Raw genomic sequence first — 16,954 nt, 5'->3', positions numbered from 1 at the left:
TCGAAGGCCTCCGTCAAGGGCGACGTCACTGGATGTTATAACTGGGAAGCCCACGCCCGTTGCCTCAGTTAATGTTTTTCCCCGATAACGTGTGGCACCGATCCAATGCCTGCTTGACTGCCCATAGCCTTGCAGAAACGTAAGCTGCAAACGCATAGGAAATTCTCCAGAAGGGCAGGCTGGGAGGGCCATGTGGAATACATTGGAGGAAAATCCAATCGAAAGAACGTTACCAGTTGGTAAGTAACTTATTCTTCAAATGGATTGTGTCCTCCAACATATTCCACATCTTTGTCAGACTCCCAAAGCAGTACCAGAAAATGGAGGAGAGAAAAGAATTTGGAATAGCCAAATCAGATGGCGGAATAAAGAACCGCCTTACCAAAGGCCATATCTTGCCCATGGATCGTATCCAGGGAGTAATTAAAAACAAAGGTGTGGCTAGAAGCCTGTGTGGCTGCATCACAAATATTCCTAATAGGAACTACGCCCGTTGTAGGGCTGTGGAAGTAGACACGCCCTAGTGCAATGAGCTTGCAACCCTTCAGGAGGGTCCTTACCCGCCAATCCGTAACGCTCAGTAATGGTGAGGATAATCCACCTGGACAAGGTCCGTTTGGTAACAACCTGGCCCAATCAGTGTCCAGTATATCCCAGAAAGAGTTGATCATCCACGCTGACCCTGGACATCCTAGAAATATAAAAGCTCAGAGCTCTCCTAGGATCCAACCTATGGAGTCGCTCCTCTTCCTTACCAGGATGAGGAGGAGGATAGAAAGACAGAAGAACCACTTTCTGGCTTAAATGAAGTTCAGACACTACCTTAGGTAGAAAGGAAGGACGTACCCTCAGTACAACCCTATCCTTGTGAAATACAGTACAGGAGGCTTAGATGAAGTGCCTGCAATTCACGAACTCTGCGAGTGGAAGTAACCGCAACCAAGAACACCATCTTGAAAGACAACAGTCTGAAAGGGCAAGAGTGCAAAGGTTCAAACGGAGCAGCCATCAGGAATTTCAAAACCAAATTCAGATCCCAAACCGGAACCTGGAAAGGAGACGATGGGAACACATTAGTGAGCCCTTTAAGAAATTGGGAAATCAAAGGAATCTTAAGTAAGAACATTCTTCAGACAAGCGCCTAAGATAGACAGTGCCGCCAGGTAACCTTTAATGGTACCCACTTGAAGGCCCCTGTGGGCCAAAGAAAGCAAGAAAGACAAAACCACAGGGATGGAACACTGAAAAGGATCACCATTTTGTCCCCTGCACCAGTCGTAAAACTTACGGCAACGGTACAGGGATTTCGTTGCTGGCTTCCTGGCCGAAAAGCAACACCTCCATCACATCACCCGGGAGATCCCAATCCTTATACCTCAACCTTTCAGATACCAAGTGTGAAGATTGAGAGTCGTGACCTCTGGATGGAGAACCTGACCTCCCCCCCTCGCACGACAGCGGATCCTCTCGGTAGGGAAGACGGCATGGAGGGCAGATGGACATTTCTAGAAGGTTCGTGTACCACGCTCTCCTGGCCCAATCCAGAGCAATGAGAATCATGTGGGATCGAACCTCCGCAACCTCCTTACTTGAGGAATGACAGGGACCGGAGGAAACGCATACAGCAGTGGTAACAACCAATCCACTACGAATAAGTCTCCCAAGGCTCCTCTCAGAGATAATTCCCTTGAGCAGAATCTCTCGCACTTCCGGTTGGCACTGGTGGCGAAGAGATCCACTTGTGTGGTTCCCCAAAGTGCGAAGATCTCAAGAAGGACTTCCTGAGCCAAGTCCCACTCGTGAGAGACCGTGCTGTGCCTGCTCAGAGCGTCCACCGCTGCATTTTTGTCTCCGGCCAGAGGAACTGGCGAGATTGAAATTCCCTGCTGGATGGCCCAGAACCAGAGCTGCATTGCCTCTCTGCACAACGGGAGTGACCGACCTCCCCTTTTTGTTGAGGTAATGCATGGCCACTGTGTTGTCCGTCATTATCAGGAGACACTTCCCTCGCACATACGGCAGAAAAGTCTTCAGGGCTAGCTTGATGGCCCGCAGCTCTAACAGGTTAATGTGGAGTTTGGACTCCGACAGAGACCAACGACCGCTGGCAGTCAAGTCGTCAGCATGAGCACCCCATCCTGTGAGGGAAGCATCCGTCACTACAGTCACCTCCGGCCACGAATCTGAACGGGATCTGACATCTTGCCTGAGAAATGCGACCACTGCAATTTGAGGACCCATTGCAGGGATCTCATCCTCAGCCTGGCCTGTGGCACAAGAAAAATGCAGGATGCCATGAGGCCAAGCAACCTTAAGGTCAGCCAGTCATCCAGGTAGGGGTAGACGTGAATCCCCCCCTCACCTGGGATACGCTGCCACCATTAGCTTCGTGAAGACCCTCGGGCGGAGGTCAACTCGAAGGGCAAGACCCGAAACTGAAAGTGTGAATCGCCAGCCGCAAATCTCAGGTACTTTCTGTGCTTGGGATGAATCGGCACATGAAAGTAAGCATCCTGTAGGTCCAGAGACACAAACCAATCCTGAAGTTGAAGGGCCTGGAGGACTTGAGTAAGAGTAACCATCTTGAACTTGTCCTTCTTGAGAGGTTTGTTCAACCAACGCAAGTCCAGGATGGGTCTCAATCCTCACTGACCCCTATGAGTGGCAGCCCCTATCGTTCTAGCAAAGGAGGAGTAGTAACGAAAAGAACCTCCCCTCCACTGATGTCCCCTATGACGAAAAGGCGGAGGTTGATGCACAGCTGCGCTTAAAGATTTTGCCATAGCTTTCGAGGTCTGCAACCTCTCAAGGCATTTGTCAGCCTTGTTGCCAAACAAATGTGCGCCATCAAAGGGCATGTTCAAAAGACGGGCTTGCACATCCGGGGCAAAACCAGACTTCCGCAACCATGCAAATATGCATATAACGGTGCTCGCAGCCATAGACCGGCTAACACTGTCGGCCGTATCCAAACCCGACTGAGGGATTCACACTTGGCATCCTTGCCATCTTGCATGAGAGCAATGACCCCATCCCTTTCTTCCCCCTCGGGAATATGCTCAGCCGCTAGAGAAACAGTTCCACAGAGTGTGTGAAAACCATGCTAAGGCACAAGTGGAGTTGGCCGATTTCAATGCCATACTCCTCGCAGAAAATACCTTGCAAGCCCAAACGTCGAAACGTTTGTCGTCCCTATCAGGAGGGATGGTGGGGTACACCGGCTGCCTCGAGGTGGCCGTAGCTGCCTGAACCACCAAACTCTGGGGAGTGGGGCGAGTGGATAAGTAGCTGGAGTCGCTAATGGAAGGGCAGTACTTTTTTGTCAACGATTTGTTAACAGCCCGGAAGAGATTCCGGCGACTGCCAAGCAGCTGCCACCCTTTTCTGTAAAGTAAGCTGAAAAGGTAACAGTGGGTCAGAGGACAGACCCTGATCTAAAATGTCCATTAGACCATCTTGTATAAAATCTTCAGGAGGACTGGACCAGACCAGATACTCTGTGACCCTAGCCATGAGCCGCCTGTATGATGACTCTGCATGAGCCCGAGGTTCAGGGCTGCCAAATTCCACTTCCAAAGAAGTGTCCAACAGACTGGCATCATGAAGGGTTTGCCTCAACTCCTCCAATTGACTGTCTCCAGAAAAGACAGGAGCCACATCATGCTCAACAGGGTCCTCAAAGTCAGACCTTTCTTCCTCATATTTGTCATCCAGAGGGAGGGGAAATCCTTGCCTGGGGACAGAAGAGGCCCTGGAGTCCACCACTGGCCTCTTAGACTTAGCAGTAGTCTTCCTTGGAGGATCCACCTCATCAGGAACCTCCCACGGTAAATTTTGACCAAAAACACCCGAAGGCATTGAGGGAGCCGAAGGCTTTGCCGTCAACGTCGACAATGGTGCCGACGGCGCCGATGGCTTATGAGAAGGCAAAGCCTCGATGTCCGAATCCGACGGACACGGCGCAGATGGAGTCGGTGCCGTCTTCGAGCCCTTAGTAGGTTTCTGCGGTCTTGCTGGGGACGAGGACTGAGACCTGAAAGCACGTCTCTTGCGACTATCCTGAGCCTTGTCCGAAGAGAACCTCGAAGGTTCCTGATCTGAGTAGTGGCGAGGACCTGTTAGGCAAGATTTCATAATTGTATGTAATTTTCCCTCCATGTGTACACCCCCAAACTTTTTGCTGCTTTTTAGACACCATTGGCTGACTTTGCTAGAGAAGCACAGCCTTCAGGTGCACTCCTCTTGGCTTTCGCTCACTTTGTATGGGTAAATTGACATTACCTTAAGACAGTCAGTCCTGGGAGACTTTGTTTCCCTTAGTCCTTTCCCAATTTTGCAACTTTTGTGCAACATGTAACAAGTACAAAATGTACTTTCCAGTACAGTGTACTTGGGTCTAGTCAATTTCCAAAGGCCTTAGACACTCTCATTGGACATTTTATTAACTGTGCAGATGTATCATGGACAGGACTGGTGGCAGATATCTTTATGCATTATATTTAACCCTTTCCTACCATGTTAACCATCTTCACCGTGTTTGGCACGAATAGGTGGCCTGGCTCCAAAATGGCCATGCCACAAGGTTCTTTGTCCTGTCCTTTGGCCATCTTGCCCCTTCACCTTCCCCAGGTCGAGTCGACCCGGGTCAGTCCTTCTTTGGTCATGCACTTCCCCATGAAACCAAATGCTTTCGCGGGCTTCTGCATGCCTTGTGTGTGTGCCTCCAGGATGTGGGTTGGAACATCTGAGTCCAATACACATCCTGGGTGCCAGAGAGTCTGGAGTGCCATGAATGACTGGGACCACCGTGGTACATCATTGGTCCACGTATGGAGTGCGCGTTTGTGAGCAGATCTCCCCTTGGGTCCTCTCCGTTGTGGCGCGAAGGGAACTTTGACTAAGAGGAGGCTTGAAACACCACTACCATGTCGATCTCCTGAGTTCTCACTGACCAAAGGATAGGATCCAAGTATCCTGCAACTACGAAGCAGAGTCGAGGAACCGCTGATGACCCGCTGGAAGGTTTGGCACCCTGACCCTGCTGTCGTCCCGTGGGACCCCTCTGCATCTGATCGTCCTAGAAGGTCTGCGAAGACGCTTCGACCCATTGGAATAGTGGGACCAACTATTCTCGGCACCTTCATCAAACCATGCAAGTAAGCTTTCTCAGAAGTGTCCCTGGGCCAACCAGTGGACTGACCAGCTTAGCCAGTTGCTTTGCTCTGTCACCGCCGCCATTTCGAGGAGGCCCTCGAAACTTGGTATAGAGACTGCTAGCTCTGTGTCCACGGCACCCTCACACCGAATTTCATACACTTGGCATTCCCAGGTCTGAAGTGAGACGAGTGTGCCAGGACCAGAGTAAACGCCGTTACCGTGCTGCCCTGCCGCGGCAATGTCTTTTGAAGTACGCTGCATTTGTGACCCTCTTGCCCCTAAAGCCTGCTGCAGTGAAACTGAGTCGGTTCATCCACCCGGAGGGGAGAAATCACCACAGTCCCGTTTGGGAATCATCGCTGTATCTCAGGAACTGAAAGCCACATAGACATCCTTTTTGTTGTCTTCAAAGCTGCAACCCGAGTAGACTGAATGGGCAGAGTTTGGGTCCGAGTGTGCATGGGACCAGCGAGTACTTAAAACACTAACCGGTGGCCCCTAGTGCCAAGGGTCCCTTTTACGCACGAGTGGCCCCTGGGGGTCCCTCTCCTTTCCACTGCTAGTGCGAACTAGCAACTCCATACCGCTCTCTGGAACTGCCTCTGCCTTCAAGTGGAGGTCCTCCCTGAATAGAAAAGTGGGAACTTCTTCTGCATCGCATCATCCACCTTCCCGAGACCCTATTTTGCCCCTTGGAACAACGCGTGTGCTTGGATTGCATCTACTATTGAGCACAAAGCTCCTCTCTTCTTAGGGCTTGGACTGCTTCTTAGTTAGGTGTGTTATTGATGTCGAAGGGGCCTAAAGACTATCTGCACTGCCTGTTTTCTTCCCATCTAGGTTGTCGACATATTTTGTACATTTAACGCCTTTAGATCCTAATGGTCTTATATATACACATTGTGTTGAGTGTGATGTGTTGGTTTAATTAGTGTTACTGTGATTTTTTTGCTATGGTATATGTGACAAAGGCCTTGTAATAAATGTGTCTATGACATGCATTACTTCCCGTAATAGCATTTCTGATTGAATCTGCTAAGATTCACATGCTGTGCATATTATCCGACATCCAGTATTGCATCTTGTCTTCCGGGGACCGAAAGGGGACGTCGGCATAGGCGTGTCTATAACACTATCCCTATCGTGACGTGTAGTGTACCAAAAATCCGTCACGCGCTGAGGTCCCTCCGAATGTAGTTTTTCTGCCATGAGGGAGCCCAAGGCTATTGTGAGCGAGTACATGAAGAAGACAGAAGTAGTAAGAACGTCTATGTTCCTTACACTGCGAGAAGGGAGGTAGGGAGGGCGCATATGAATCTAAGCAGATACAATCATCAGCAATGCTATTACAGGGAGTAATGCATGTCTTCTGATGCTTGTTAATCTGCTTAGAAGCACATGCTGTGCATAGACTAGCGAGCAGTAGCCGGAGTTGGAGGTGGGTTGTGAGAAGGAACAGTAGAGAAAATATGTCTTAGTACTGCTTGTCCCACCTGAGAATCAGACCTAGAATGAGTGTCTAGGCAATAGCTTTTTGTAAAGGTGTGTACAGAACTCCGCGGCAAATGGACTCTAGGGGAACATTTGCAATGAATGCTATGGAAGCCCCAGTGGCCCGAGTAGAGTGTGCTCTAGGCTTGAAGAGCAGTTCTCTCTTAGCAAGAGCATAACATAGTGTGATGCATTTTACAATCCACCTTGAGATAACCGATTTAGAAACAGCATCCCCTTCTCTACCAGCTGCCACTGAAATGAAAAATTGGTTTGTTTTCCTCAGTGGTTTCGTTCTTTCCAGGTAGAACATGACTGCCCTGCGCACATCTAGTGTGTGTAGGCTTCTTTCGGCCAGGCTAGTGGGATTCTGGAAAAAGGTAGGTGGTTCAATAAATTGGTTCACATGGAACTTCGAGATGAATTTAGGCGCGATCTGGGATGAGTGCGCAGAACTACTGTATCCCTGTGGACTGTAAAAAAAGGGTCTAGAACAGAAAGGGCCTGTAGTTCACCAACCCTTCTGATAGAAGTGATCGCCACTAGGAAGGCCGTCTTGTAAGTAAGGTCTTTTAGACTTGCTTTATGCATTGGCTCAAAGGGAGATCCCACGAGTCTGGTTAAAACCAAACTTAGATCCCATCCAGGAGCTGTGTGAGAAATGGGAGGATACATTCTTTTAACCCCTTCCATAAAAGCCTTAAGTACTGGTATCTTCCACCACGACACCTTTTGCTGTGACGTGGTGTAGGCTGAAAGAGCAGCCAGATGAATCTTCAGGGAATCGAAGAGCAACCCTGTGTCCAACAAATGGGTTAGGTATAGCACAATGTGTGTGGGTGAGCAATCAATAGGATTGACGCCCTTGGTTTTACACCAGATAACAAAACATTTACATTTGCTGGCATAGCAGTAACGGGTGATGGGTTTCCTAGCTTCTCTGAGTATGTCCATGCACCACTGAGGGAACTGTAGGTGACCAAACACTATGACCTCAGGAGCCAGGCTGCTAAATTCAGTTTGTGGGCATGGGTGTAGGGTCTCGCCCTGTCCTGAGACATGTTGTACGGGCTGGGCAGTTTTACTGGTGGGGAGAGGGACATTTCCATCAGATGAGCGAACCAGGGTTGGCGGGCCCACATGGGGGCCACCAGTATCATGGTAACTGGTTCCTGGTGCATCCTGTGCACTATCTTGTTGAGAAGGGGAGTCGGGAGGGGAGGGGGTGGTGGGACGAAGCATTGACAAATTTCCCTGACCATGTTATCCAGAGATCGTTCCCCTTGGAGTGGTTCTGTGGATACCTGGAGGCGTAATCTTGGCATTGGGCATTCTCCTGAGTCGCGAACAGGTCGATCTCTGGTAAGCCTCATTCTGCGAAGACGTTGGACACGATGTCTTCGTGCAGACGCCTTTCGTATTCTATGGGCAGAGGGAAATCTCTGCTGAGCATGTCTGCCAGAAAATTGAGTTCCCCTGGAACATGTAGGGACAACAGAAACATCTTGTGTTTGAGAGCCCACATCCAAATGTTTTGTGGACAGCTTGGATAGCCCTGGAGAGTGTGTGCCCCCCTGTTTGTTCAGGTAATACTTGGCTGTAGTGCTGTCTGTTAGAATCAGCACAGTCTTCCGTTGTAGTTGCATCTGAAAAGCCTTCAATGCCTTGAACACCGCTAATAGATCCAGTAAGTTTATGTGGTTGATTGCTACTTGTGGGGACCACAATCCATGCGCTGTCTGCTGAATCAGGTGAGCCCTCCACCCTGTGAGAGATGTGTCTGTCATGAGAGTGGCTTCCACTGCAGGGGTGGTGAAAGTTTTCCCCCTCAGAAGGTTTTCCTTTGAACACCACTGGCTGTTGAGCCACTCTTGCACAGACCATCAGTGTCCTGATCCTCTTGGGGGAGCGTCCTGGTCCTCATCGTAGCCCTGCAGGAAGGAAGTTTCTTCACCTTCACTGTAAATGTCCTGATAAGTATCCATTTGTATGGTGTCCTCATGATGGATGGGGACTGAGGTCTGATCCTTTTGTAACTGTGCAGCAGATTGAAGATTAAGTTCTCCGCGACATCTTTTCGGGGAAGGATGTTCAGAAAAATAATAAAAATGTTCAAGACGATCCATGCACCCTTCACATTTCTCCCTTGTCCATTTAGAGGAACTAGAAGGGCCAACGGGTGGAAAAACGTCATCTTATGGGCATTGAGGCCAAAATGTGTCCCTCAGGGTGTTGGAAAGAGGCTCTTGACTGTCCTCGTAGTAATTGCGAGTATCATGGCGCCATGGCGTATCTATAGATTTATCCACGGCCTGCCCCATGTTTTTCGACAGAAGAGGTATAAGCCCAACCGCCTAAGTAATTCTCACAATACTGTGTTCTATTTCTGCCGAATTGGCGTGAGATTATGGTTCCGAAGGTCTATCGGTAGCGTTAGAGGGCCTAGCAGTACGTTTTTCGCCTTGAGGCCTATTTGTAGTTTTTGGGCCTACCGGGCCTTTTGGGACTGTCGGAGCAACGAGATTCCGCGCTTCGGCGTGTAAGCTTGATTTTGGGGTAGCACCCTTCTTTGTCTTGGGATGCCCAGTTGTCAAACGCTGCTGCAGATGCCGGCAAGGCTTTGGATCTGACCGATCCGAGGAATGCACCGAAATTTTCGACGGTCCTGCTGGCGCTTTCACCTTTTTCAACGTAACTGTCGAAATAGCTGCAGGGGTTGTGCGCTTAGTGTAATGCGTTCTTTGTACGCCCATGTCGTCGTGTGTTGCCCCTGAATGGAGACTACAGTCAGGCCTTGAAGGGTCGGGGACGGACGTGGCGGACATAGAAGTGTCTGCCTCGAAGTCCATCACATCCGCAACGGATGTTTGGTCATCTGAGGTACCCCTGTCACTTTCGGCGGGTGTGGTGGTGGGGAAGAGGGGTCCGCCCGCGACATACCGTACGCGGCCCACTGCTTTACACGGTGATCCTTAAGGGTCTTGGGCCGAAGGAGTTTACAAGCCTTTTTGTCGTGATTTAGGGGGAGACAGGAGTTGCAAGTCCTGTGTTCGTCCTTCCACCAGTATCTGACCCTACACTTAGGGCAGAACCTGAAAGGAGTCCTTTCCATACCAAAAGGGAAAGGTGACCAGACCTAGAAGGTAAAGAGGGGGAAAGAGGAAAGACATAACTGAAATATGGCCTCCCCGACCCCACTCTCTCTACTGTAAAGGCTGGCCAGAGGGCCCGGCCATGTGGATGCCTCAGCCACCGGATCATAGGTGCCAAAATCCACCGCCGTAGACAAGTCCCCCGCAGTCTGTGCTGAGTTGTTCTGTGCTGTCGAAAGACTTAAGGGGGGATAACCGACAAGTTGGTTAAGATAAACAATGTCTCTTATGTAAGGGCTCCGCTATAGGGCGAACAGCATATGGGCAGAAAAAAAACTACCTGAGGGACCTCGGCGCGCGAGGGATTTTGGGTACACTACACGTCACGATCGGGTTAGTGTTACAGACACGCCTATGCCGACGTCCCCTTTCGGTCCCCGAAAGACAAGATGCAATACTCTGCGGTTACCACTGGATGTTAGACCATATGCACAGCATACGATTCTAAGCAGATTAACAAGCATCAGAAATTTTTCATATAACACCTGTCTGGAGTAATTTGTAAGTGGCCTTGCTCTGTGTGCTCATTGAGGTCCTTCAGTCACCCTCACCCCTCCTGAGACTTAGTCTTGACCGCCTGCCATAGCTACCCTGATTGGTCTGGCTTGTCCAGAGGTTACCCTGTTCCAAGAAACCAGGCTGGCCTTCTGAACCTCTGCCCCTCCAGGTCAGAGTTCAGAAATCCATCTTAAGAGGACCCGAGCACGAAGGCGTGCGAGCCACGTTACGAGACCGTTCCGTGCCGGCCTCATCAGAAGGCGCGCCGGATCCGTGTCCTGCGACTGGAAAATCGCCAACATCTGTTCCCTAAAGAGAGCCCATTCCTCTGGAGTCGAGGACTTTGTCAGGCATGCCACTTTCCTCGTGGTTCCATCCTCCGAGGAGGACGGGGAAGGCGACCGGTGACTGCGCTTCCTAGAATTCCGGGATGAGAAAGAAGAATGGCGGGAACCACTCCGTGACCGAGATCCCTGGGCCTCGCCCCAATGCAGAGATTCGCCTCTCGAGACGGTGGAAACCCCCTTGGACGATTTAGATTTTCGGGACTTACTGGGTTTAGAACCCCTACCCACCTGAAGCTTCCTCGTACGCCCCCGCAAGGGCTTGGCAGTCAGTGACTGGCATTTTGAACAGTTGTCAGTGTCGTGACTCTCACCCAAGCACCACAAACAAATGCGATGGGGGTCGGTGATTGACATTTTAGACTTGCAGTCCCGGCAAGTCTTGAAGCCAGACCACGGATTCGGAGGGGTCGAAGAAGATGACATCTCTACGATGAAACACACGAGGCGCGCCAAGTTCTCAAAGCAAACACGTTTGAGGAAAAAAAGGAACTGAGGCTACGGGCACCGTGCGTCCTATTTATAACATCTGGTGACGTTGCCCTCAACGGAGGCCTTCGAGGGGCATCGTCCCGATGTCATCGATGCAGGACGCCCTCTGTCGAAAAAGTTCCCGAAGTGCACAGCTGTGGACATTACATGTCAAAGATGTGGAATACGTTGGAGGACACAATCCATTCGAAAATCACTTTGTCTTGGACAAAATGTTCAACATGAGCAGTGTCTTATCCTTGAATTTTTAGGAAGCTGCTAAAAACATGGCTGCAGAAACGTTTCTATGGTCCAACAAAATCTGTTGCTTATTTCAGTTTCTTCTGGATATACAACAGTGTAGTGTGTACACTTTTTCATTATAAAGCACCCTGACCAGTGGCAGCTGCTGTATGATGGGAGACTAGCTCAGCCTTCCCCTATTCTGGAACCTCAGTCTCGCAAACTGAACAGCATTTGCATTACGAGCAGAGTGTCAACCACTCACTCCAAAATGCAAAGCAGCAGGATGTGTCTTTGCATTTGTAAATTATCTTAACATATTTAGATTCATAGCAAATGCAAATGCTGGCACTCCCTATCCCCCTGCACAGTGTTGTACATGGACCATGTTAGACATGCCATCACGGGCACCAGCATAGCCCACAAAAAGCTGGTGACCTTTCCTGATGTCCCTCATCCGAGAGACATAGTAGTTGAGGGTCTGCACTGGGTACAACTGATGAAATCGCTACTCGACCTTGGAAGGATGAGGCAGAGGAAAGAACAAATGAAGATTAAAGGAAGATTGATCTTTGCGAAAAACAGAAGGATGAGATGACCTTCATAAGGAAGGATGGTCTCACTCATAAAAAATAAAATAAAAATGTCATTTTACAAAACACTTTTTAGAACAGTTTCTAAAACCTCAAATTGGAAAAAAGCAAAAATGGAGGCCTAACGGATTATGCTTGTAGTTTAGTCACTTACTTCACAGTAGTAAGCGCCACCAAAGGTTACCATAAATATCCCTTTAAGGGTGAGCAACCTTAAATAGCATGAATGGAGGGCCTCAAATGTAGTGCTCATAAGAAAAATGAACACTAAATTCGAATCCCACATAGCACCAACAAACTGCCAATGGTTAAAATGATTGTACAAATCTCTGCTAACACTGCATAACAGTGGGAATTGTGAGAAAGAGCCTTGCTCAGGGGTTGTTCTAAAACTCAGATTATGGCCAGGTTCCCATTTACTATACTATTCTGAAAGCCAGATAGGGCTATAAAGAGCAGACAATCCAAAACAGGGGATGTGAGACAGGAGAAAGGGTACAGATCCCTCTTCCAGCACCAAGTTGACGCAACGCAACTTGCAGGCATAAACTGACCTTGCGGTAGGCCTCTGAGCTGAGAGGAGCACATGCAGAACATTGTCTGACAATTCCCACCGGTTGAAAGGCAGCAAGTTCTCTCTTAAGAGACCCTCATCCAGTATGTCTGTCAGTTCAAATTGAAATTTTAGCCCGATAGGAGCAGAAATGCCCAGAGTTTCAATCTCCTTGACAATCAGATTCTGGAAAGAAGCATACAGCTTTCCCGGTGTCAGTGACAGCAAGCTGTCCAGCCATATGGAGACAACTAGGCCACTGGCACCCTACATGTCTGAGGATTAGCTCACTCACCTCAAAATACCCTCAAGAAATTCTTTACTTCCATTGAGCATAGGGGTTACAATACAAAAGGGATACCGACACCATACTCTTCGCAAAATGTAAACCTCTGGCATATATGAGCACAGGCAGTGAGTGGTGGAGTTGTCGGCCATTCTGCATCCGAGGAAGGAGAGGACAGACACAGGGTTGGATCATAGGCATGCTGTTGCGGTCCCATAATGGGTCTCTGCTGACTCATCCTAGCGAGATGGGCCCTGCCGGCACCGGAGTCTAGGCAAAGATGTCTATCATCTTAAGCCAAATTGATTCCCATTACTCCGGAGTGGACGATTGTGTGGGAAAGGTTACCTGCGAAAATGCATTTTCAGTGGAGTACCTGGAACAGCGACTTCTCTTTTTTGAGGAGAAAGAAGAATGATGTGGAGAAGAAATGCCAGGAGAGCAAGACAACCTACAGTGGTGCTTTTTATCCTTACGGGTCAGGGATTGGGCCTCTCTTCCCTCCAGCCGTTTTCAGGAATCTTTAACAATTTCTGCCAACCCGTTTGCCATCCTTGTGGCAAAACCTGAAGAGCTTTGAGGCACGCTCCCCGAGTGCTGTCCGATACATGGACGGACACGACTCACAATCCTGGGGTTTGTGTTGCTTCCCAAAACTGTACAAACATATCTGTCAGAGAAAGACATTTGTCGTCCACAGTCCACGCAGCGTTTGAAGCCTGAAGCCTTCGTGGGATTCAGCATGAGTCAGTAGAAAACTGTTTAAATAAGCTAGACTCCTGACCGGACGTGAGCAGAGTGCACAGAAAAAGAAGGGAGATCATGGGGCACTGCACCACTAGATATCATGGCCCAAATAACTTCAACCTGTTTGAAGAGATGTTGAGCAGTGCCACAATGTGCCCCTGGTGGCATAAACATTTTCTGACTATCCGCTGAACTGCAGATAAAATACAGACAAGGAATCCGTGGGAGGAAGGAATCTATTAGAAATGTATTTTACAGCGGAATACTGGCAAACATTGGTAACAGGCAGCATGAAAGTGTGCCAACTTTACCATATCGTTTCAAAAGGAAGCCGGCTCTAATTCAGCCACAGGCAGCATGAACATGTGTTTACAGAGCAACTGCTGACATATGTTTTTGAGACAGACTTCATGATGTTCCTTGGACACAGTCAGCATGAAAATATGGCCTTAAGTGCTAATATTAACCGTTGCCTGGCCTGGCTCCCATAGCAGATGCTCATGACCTCCCCCACCCCGCACCGCTAAAGCACCAAATGCAAAATATATGCCTTATCTCAAACTGTTCTAAAAAGTGTTGTGTAAAATGACGATTAAGTTATTGAAGTAGGGACTTGCCTTGAGCTTTTTAAAATCATCTAGGCTTACTTAAGTTAATTTGGAGAAAATATTTATACTCCCCCACTTGAAAAATTCCCTGCCCGCCACTGATTCTGGGCGCCTTTTTGTGTCAGGTTTGATTTCCTGAAAGATAAGGAAACATAAAATGTTTATTCCCTTTAATGTCTATCATGTCATTCCCATCTATCATTTTACCACCACAGCTCAAAAAGCAAGCAAATGTGATAATGTCAATGTTAACATGTTCTCCTCACAATGCATGGAAAAGAGTTTTTAAGATTGTAGAATGGGAAAAAACTGTTACTTGGATGCAACGCTAGTACACCCATGGGAATATCTTCACGCCATGGATTCCAGAAATCTCCTTCGTTGGAAGCTACTTAGCAGGTTAGATTTCTGTAGCTCTAGATACAAGGACTTTTCTATTTTCAGACAAACAATTTCCCAAAAGGCTTCCCTGTGAGTTGAGCAAAAGCACAGCAAACTGTCAAGGATCATCTACAGAAATGTTTTGCAAGAGAAATTAGCACTCCACTCCCAACCTGATCATGTTCATCTGTGCATTTGATATGGGTACTCACTCTGGCCGGCAGATCACTAGGTCCCCCTTGTTCGTTCCATATGCCAATCCCAGTCCCGGCTCAGGCAGCCAGCGAGCAGAGTTGATGCTCACATGTCTCCGCTGGTCAGTGGGCATTGGATAAAGGACATTGAAGACTCTCTGTGTAAAGGAAAAACAAAAACATAGTCAAACTTCAGGATGCCAATGAGCCCTTTTGTCATCAGAATGCATTTCACAGACTTTCACACAACTACCACATAATTCACCTTATGCTGCACAAACTAGAACATTTAACACTAAGGAGGAGATACAAAGGCATACAGAAGGATCCAGAGAGACACAGTAAACTTAAGAGGCAACAAACCAGGGATCCAAGCGGCAAGGTCTCGCTAAGAGACAACCCGTGCACTAGGAATGCTGAAACAGCAACATCTTCAACATTGGCCATGTTGCTCTCAAGAGCTTCACTTGGGTTCTATATTGTAGAGAGACACTGCTCTAGCTTTCATGCATGTTTTCGGTTGGGGGCAGCAAGAAAACAAGGCAATATTTTGACCTACCCTAATATGGTGGTCCAGTTTTATGAGCATTTACAAAGAGCAAAAGAACTTTGGGGATAATGCAAGATTTATAATGCACTTTGTGGGATAGCCTAGGACCTCATAAAGATAAAGGCCTTCATGGTGGCACAGTCACGTGTCTCCTTTTTGATATTACATATGTAATAAGACAATTTACGGCTAGCTTGAGTTTTATTTTAAGACAAAGAAAACTTATTACACAAGATCTAATGAAGCTGTGCGCATCTGTGCAAGGAAATACTGAAACAGCAGCATTCAATCATGGCAGGGGCGAAGCAGGACAGGAAGTGTCATTATAGACATCCTTTTACACTGACTTTGCTCTTCAGTCGAATAGGAGATGCATTCGCACAGGAAGCCCATTTACATAACTAGCAATGTAAGATAACACATTCACCTATACATTCTGCCATTGATGCCTTTCTGACATGCCATTGAATAAAGAATGCTCATGGTACAAAACTTGACAATACTTTATGACAGAAGCAGACACTTGCAGGGCAGAGTTAGGAGTCAATGGTCAAACATGTTAGCAAACGAGTGCTATAGAGCCCATACACTCCAAGCACTGAGGTTCGTAAGGGTGGACTATCATATTGCAACAGGAGGAACGGCACGTGCAGTTTTCTATCCACGGGTGAAACTTGGGTAGCAGTCAAGCACAAATCCCCACCTCTCAGCCTGACAAAACTGCACTGATTAAAATATAAAGTGATGCTATTTGTTTAAAAGTTAGCCCTCTGCATCTCCTGTCAGAATTATGTTAAAAATAGACAAGTGGGAGACCGCCAGGGGGCGCGGAGCATGCTGGACATGTGAGACCAGCGCTCTTCCACCACCGCAGGGCCTAGTACTCTGAGCCAATCCCCGGCCAGGAGTTTGGAGTAACCCCGACGGGGACGTGCGCCCCCGCGGCAGCGGCCCAACAAATCGAGCGCTCCTCCGAAAGTGGATATAGCCTGGCCCCGATCTGAGGCTCCGCTCGCCCAGCAACAGAGAGGACACTTTATCGGAGGCCGTGCAGCGGAGCCACTGAGGGCGTCACCTCTCGCGGAGCCCCAGGCCTCGGCCGGACCTGCCGTGGAACCCGGAGCAGCGGGTCGTCATCCCCGCAGCAGCGGCCCGCGCCCATAACACCGAGAGGACGACGCCGGAGCATGTCCCCCGCCATGCGCAGACGCCGAGCGGACCCCGGAACTCTGCCCCAGGGACGTGTGGACATCGCATGGGGCCAGGGACAATGGGGCGCCCTGGTGGGAGCCCCACACTACCGGGAACCGCTCCGGTGCGGACCACTAGCAGCAAATCAGGACTCCGAGAGCCTCCCAACCCATCCCCCCGCGCACGGAGGCCTACTTGAAAAGGAGCCCCCAGCGAAGGGATCCGAGCCCACAATGGACGTGTGGCAGCCCTTGACGGCCCGAAGAAGGTGAGGAGCGCAGGGGGGAGAACTGATACTCGGCGGACAGGGTTTGCCCCCCCCCCCTCCACCAGGCACGGACCAGCGCAACTCACCCCATAAAAGCTGGCACGGCCTTCCCCCCTGGAGTACAGGGGGTCCCCCCGGAACATTTCAGCCGTGACGCATCTGGGGAAACAGGCCCCAATCACAATCCTAGCCCCCCTCGGGAGGACCGGAGCCATCACCTGGGTCCC

The 16,954-nt window shown here is 49.2% G+C and overlaps 1 protein-coding gene across 1 annotated transcript in view; it reads right to left on the bottom strand.

Moving 5' to 3' along the window:
* The window catches only part of AMBRA1 (autophagy and beclin 1 regulator 1), a 1,783,669-nt gene that overhangs the window by 282,310 nt on the left and 1,484,405 nt on the right, over positions 1-16,954 (bottom strand). The window contains exon 15 of the mRNA XM_069623220.1: positions 14,737-14,876. Within this exon, the coding sequence (XP_069479321.1) occupies positions 14,737-14,876 (140 nt within the window). The remainder of the gene's footprint in view (positions 1-14,736; positions 14,877-16,954) is intronic.

The sequence above is a fragment of the Ambystoma mexicanum genome, chromosome 11 (assembly GCF_040938575.1).
Source record: "Ambystoma mexicanum isolate Mex_15411 chromosome 11, UKY_AmexF1_1, whole genome shotgun sequence".
Lineage (NCBI taxonomy): Eukaryota > Metazoa > Chordata > Amphibia > Caudata > Ambystomatidae > Ambystoma > Ambystoma mexicanum.
The sequence above is the reverse complement of the archived record's forward strand: the minus strand, read 5'-3'. Positions and strand labels throughout refer to the sequence as shown.